The 6,000-nt window shown below is 42.4% G+C and overlaps 1 protein-coding gene across 1 annotated transcript in view; it reads left to right on the top strand.

The window, feature by feature from the left end:
- Window positions 1–800: 800 nt before the first annotated feature.
- mmp25 (matrix metallopeptidase 25) overlaps window positions 801–6,000 on the top strand; it is a 22,344-nt gene continuing 17,144 nt past the window's right edge. Inside the window, exon 1 of the mRNA XM_008120997.3 lies at window positions 801–1,043. Coding sequence (XP_008119204.2) covers window positions 942–1,043 — 102 coding nt within the window. The 5' untranslated portion in view covers window positions 801–941. The remainder of the gene's footprint in view (window positions 1,044–6,000) is intronic.

Here is a 6,000-nt window from a genome sequence, read left to right as displayed (position 1 = left end):
ACTCCAAGTGGCCACTTTCTGGTTAAAGAAAATTTACCATAATGTCAAGTTTTTAACTTTGTTTGTGGTTTTTCTATACATTATAACTGCATTCTCAATTCGTTTCTGACATGATAAATCTTGACTGTTTAAATATCCTTGTGTGAATTTAAAACTGGTGGAACTCAATTTAAATGTCTACCTTTTTTATCCTATGGGAAGCCTCAAGTCTATAGGATTCCTATGGCAAGCTAATATAGTAGGATGCTCTGTTGCTGCAAACAGCTGGACTTATTGAATGTGGTTGATGCAAATGGATATAGTATTGTCTCAGTTCATTTTGGGAGAATTTTCCAAAATCTGCAACCTTCATTTTGGCTAACATGAAAAGAATTTAAGATTTAAATATTTCAAGGGTGGGTGAAATAAAACTGATAAACATTCGTATCCTTAGCATAATTTCAGGTATTTTTTTGTTCCTTTGTGCCTTCAAGTCATTTCAGACTTACGGCAACCCTATCACAAGGCTTTGTGTGGCTGAGAGTATGGTTTTAATAGCTGAGAAAGGATTCAAACCCTGGTCTCCAAACCACTATGCTCTACTCATTTCGTTTGAGCATTTACCTGGTCACTAGGGTCAAGAAACACACAAAGCAACAAGTACATTTACCTTGCCAATCTCTATCTACCTTTCAAGAATCCCAGTTCCTTGTGCTCCAATGATACACACCCCAAGAGTCCTACCTCTAATTTTTTTCTTTGTCTTCCTCTCTTTTAGATCTGGTTTTCCCTTTAGGGAACTTGGGATGTTGTCTGAGCTCTATGAGATTGCCCAGAAGGCGTGGAGAGAGAAGTGAGGCAGGAAGAAGGGGTGGAGGGAAGGGGGAGTTGTGTGTGAGCTGCTATATAGGACCAAGGCTGTGTGGCTGGAAGCATCATTGGCTCATAGGCTAGAAGCAAAGATGCTGCTGCTGCGGTTTATCCTCTCCGTTTCCCTTTGCATCTGGAATATCCACCAAACCAGAGCAGGACGACCAGGAGGCCATGAGTTCAACAAGGGATTGGTGAGTCCAGGATGCTTGGCTTCGGAGTGAGTTATAGTGTCCAGGGTCTTGTGTGATCTTTTCTTGTAAGAGAGAAGCATTGTGTCAGGAAAAGGGTAGAGGAAGAGGGGAATAACTGGTGCCTTTAGGAGATATTTGGGGTCCAGAGGTTATATATGGGAGATTGATGTGCCAAGCAAGACCCTTTGGGAATGAACTGGAGAACAGCAAGAGGCTGAAAAGAGGAGACAGTGTGTGCATTTATGTATGGATGCTTGAAAGACAGATGTTATTTAATGGGTTTGAATAAATTGGAGCTAGGATACTTTGCAAAGTCAGGGGTCACAGCTGCTCCCTTTTTGTCTCCTGCCCAAGAAAGAGGGATCGCCCAAAGCATTTGGGTTTCGGGTTACAAACCGCCTGCAGTCAGGAAGTCATTGATTCTGGGTTGCTGTGAGTTTTCCGGGCTGTATAGCCATTGATTCCTTTAATGCCGGTCTCTTTCCATCCCCACTTATCCCAATGAACTAGGGTGGGGAGAAGGTGATAAATTAGATCTCTTGGTGATATTCTTTCTCCATCTGCAACCATGGGTTTCTATATATCCGCTGGAAGATATTTTACTCTTCCCAGCATCTTCCTGTCTTTGCCCAATTGATACTTGTAATGATGCTTTTTTGGTACCTTTGTTCCACCTAGTGATCCTAAACTGAGAAGGAAATTGACTTTTTATTGTGCAAAGGAGATTTGAAGCGTAGCTGTGCTTTTTGATAAATGTAGTTCTGAGTCCCTAAGCTCAGCTTGCTTAGATCCTACAGCAGGTATGGGCAAACTTGGTCCCTCCAGGTGTTTTGGACTTCAACTCCCATCATTCCTAACAGCCTCAGGCCCCTTCCTTTCCCCCCTCAGCCGCTTAAGCGGCTGAGGGGGAAAAGGAAGGGGCCTGAGGCTGTTAGGAATGATGGGAGTTGAAGTCCAAAACACCTGGAGGGACCAAGTTTGCCCATGCCTGTCCTATAGTCATAAGCCTGTTCACTGCTATTCAACTTTTCTTATCATTGAGTATCACATATCGTGATACTAGACTGAACTGCTTAAAAAACCACCACCACCCATCAAAAAAACCTGTGGCTGAAATGGTCCAGCCCTTTCGTTTGCAAATCCTTGCTGCTCCCATTGCATGAACTTCTTCTTCCTCTACATTAAAATCTATTAAGATGACATTATCCATCATCAAATAAACTCAATGGTGTTGGCTACAGTACCTTTTTTACACTGCCAAAGGCCCCTAAATGTAGCAACGTAAGCATCTTCTGGATAACTCCAAAAGCGAATACTTTTTCAACTGCGGCTGCACCAGTAGTCAGGGTTAGTGCGTTGCTGTAAGTTTTCCGGACTGTATGGGCATGTTCCAGAAGCATTATCTCCTGACGTTTCACCCACATCTATGGCAGGCATCCTCAGAGGTTGTGAGGTATATTGGAAACGAAGCAAGGGAGGTTTATATATCTGTGGAAGGTCCAGGGTGGGAGAAAGAACGCTTCTCTGTTGGAGGCAGGTGGGAATGTTGTAAATAATCATCTTGGCCTTGTAGCTTCAAGGCCTGGCTGATTCCTGCCTGGGGAATCCTTTGTTAGGAGGTGTTAGCCGGTCCTGATTGTTTTATGTCTGGAATTCCCTTGTTTTTAAGTGTTGTTCTTTATTTATTGTCTTGATTTTAGAGGTTTTTTTAAAATACTGGTAGCCAATTTTTGTTCGTTTTCATGGTTTCCTCCTTTCTGTTGAAGTTGTCCACATGCTTGTGGATTTCACCTCTCAACAAAGGATTCCCCAGGCAGGAATCAGCCAGGCCTTGAAGTTAATCAAGGTGACTAATTACAACATTACAACATTCACACTTACCTCCAACATACAAGAATTCTTTTCCTCACCCTGGACCTTCCACAGATATATAAACCTCCTTTGCTTAGTTTCCAATATACCTCACAACCTCTGAGGATGCCTGCCATAGATGTGGGCGAAAAGTCAGGAGCGAATGCTTCTGGAACATGGCCACACAGCCCAGAAAACTCACAGCAACCCAGTGATTCCAGTCATGAAAGCCATCGACAACAGAGTTGGGTTTGTTTGTTTGTTTGCTTATATTAAATCTGTGCCTGTTTCTGAAACCAAAAAAAGCATCAGTCCAGTTTTTCAGCAACACTGAAAACACTGGCTGATACCCTTAGCATGTGCAAAGATCCATGGCTTGGACTTTTAATAAGCCTAAATATCCTAAGGGCATTAGATTCTAACTGATCTTGGAACCTAAGCAGGGTCAGTTCTGGTTAGTAAATGAATGGGAGACTACCAATGAATACCAGGTGCTGCAGCCCGTATTTCAGTGGAATAAGCTGGCAAAACCACCTTCTCTTTCCTGAGAAAATCATATGAAAATAATGGGGTTACCATACGCCAACTGACAACTTGAAGGTAGACATATTATTCCTTGAGCCTTTCTATGTTCCAGTCAACCACAGGATTTCATACCCTATCCATTCTGCTACAGGCTCCTCCTAGAACTAGAGTTCCTGCATATTTTATAGCACCTTTGATAAAATCAGTCCCTGACAGAACTCTTAAATAAAAGCAATGTTCCCCATTGCTGAGCTTTCAGGTTGGGCTCAGCAGAAACTGGAGTTTGTTGAGCAGCTGTTAAAACACACAAGAACTGTAAGAGTGGAGAGAAAACAGGAACTATTGTGTCCTCAGCTTCCCCCAACCTGGCACCATCTGGATGTATTGGAGTACCACCTTCCAAGAGCCATACAGGCAGTCCCCGAATCACAAACATCCAATTTACAAACTACTCATAGTTAAGATTAGGGATGAGACTGCAGGAAGTGAGAGAAATCTATATAGGGAAGGGAAATCCACTCCTGAAAAGGTTATCATGCGGGAAAGGTGTCTCCACTGAAGCTTTATCATCAATTTTGTTTCCACAACAAGACCATTTTTTCCAAAGTCCAATGATCACAGGGACAGAAAGTGCAGTGAAATCTTCTGAACAGGGGCACAGGATTGTTAACCCTTCCCTGTACTTTCCAAAGCTAAAGTATATACAATAGAGTCTTGCTTATCCAACATAAATGGGCTGGCAGAAGGTTGGATAGGCAAAAATGTTGGATAATATGGATTAAGGAAAAGCCTACTAAACGTCAAATTACATTATGATTTTACAAATTAAGCACCAAAATATCATGTTTTACAACAAATCGATAGAATAAGCAGTTCAGTACACGGTAACATTCTATAGTAATTACCGTATTTATGAATTTAGCACCCAAACATCGCAATGTATTGAAAACATTGACTACAAAAAAATTGACTACCAAAAGGCAGACTGCTTTGGATAATACAGAACGTTGGATGAGCGAAGGTTGGATAAGCGAGACTCTACTGTATATATATTTGGCTAGAATTACACTTTAAAAGGAGCCCCCGGTGGCGCAGTGGATTAAACTGCTGAGCTGGCCAGCCAAAAGGTGATGATCCGAATCCTAGTAGCAGGGTGAGCTCCCACTGTTAGCCCCATCTTCTGCCAACCTAGTGGTTCGAAAACATGCAAATGTGAGTAGATCAATAGGTACCACTCCCACAGGAAGGTAACTGTGCTCCATGCCGTCATGCTGGCCACATGACCTTGGAAGTGTCTCTGGACAATGCTGGCTCTTCACCAATCTCCAGAGTCAAACACGACTAGACTTAATGTCTGGGGAAAACCTTTACCTTTACACTTTAAAAATGTACCTGTTCTGACTTATATAAAAATTTAACTTCAGAGCAAACTGTCAGTTGGGTTTAATGGGGTTATAATCCCACACATTTGAAGGCTGTCCTGTGCTCTTACTCCCTTTAAAGTGAGCCTGGGCCAGTGCAGCATCAGTGAGCAGATTCTCCCTGTCATAATTTTAGACCATGATTTTAAACACAGTTGGCTCTTTGGAGGTTTGCAAGCCCAGTCATTTTGAAAACACCTGAGACACGACTCACTAAAAATGGCATTTGGCTTTCCTGTGTGTGTCCATCAAATGCCCCACCCACACTTGTTTTGAATTTTAATAATGTCATGCAGAAAGAGAAGGAAACCCACTAACCACATCCCAAAGTGGAACCCTAGAGAAGAAGAAGCATTTTTGCAGCTTATAAAAAATTTGGTTAGCATGGCATAAACCACATTTGAGCTGATGTGCTGCATTTTTCACCATTGTTGTTAGATGAAATGGAAAGGGATTTTTGCTGTTGATTTCAACATGCGGCTTGGCTCACCGGCTTGAGTAACCACCCACTCAAGTCTCATTAAAGCCATTTGTCGGCACAACTAATTGGTATAGGCCAGGCATGGGCCAACTTCGGCCCGCCAGGTGTTTTGGACTCTAACTCCCACCATTCCTAACAGCCTCAGGCCCTTTCCTTTTACCCCTCAGCCGCTTAAGCGGCTGAGGGGTAAAAGGAAAGGGCCTGAGGCTGTTAGGAATGGTAGGAGTTAGAGTCCAAAACATCTGGAGGGCTGAAGTTGGCCCATGCCTGGCATAGGCTCTGTGGTCCAGATTATATCCTACCTTTGGACAGAACATCTAAACAGATGGACTTGCTCTCTGAGTGCTTCTGTTCCTTTTCTTATGGGATACATAATCCATCTAAATAACTGAATGCTGATTTAGACAGCTGGTTTCAAGCAGAGAGGGATAACCTCTGTCCTGAGAAGCCCATACAGAGCTTTTGAAATCAATCAAAATCCGATCTTTTACTAGGAGACTATTAGATGGGAAGGGAAATGGAAGGAGAAGTGGATGGCAGACATGGAAAAAAAGTTAGCACAGGTTGAGTATCAAAAATGCTTTAAAACAGATTTTTTTTATTTTGGAATATTTGCATATATATAGTGAGATATCTTGCAGATAGGACCCAAACCTAAATATGATATTCATGTATGTTT

Source organism: Anolis carolinensis, chromosome 6 (assembly GCF_035594765.1).
Source record: "Anolis carolinensis isolate JA03-04 chromosome 6, rAnoCar3.1.pri, whole genome shotgun sequence".
NCBI classification, from domain to species: domain Eukaryota; kingdom Metazoa; phylum Chordata; class Lepidosauria; order Squamata; family Dactyloidae; genus Anolis; species Anolis carolinensis.
This window is presented reverse-complemented; position numbering and strand designations above follow the sequence as displayed.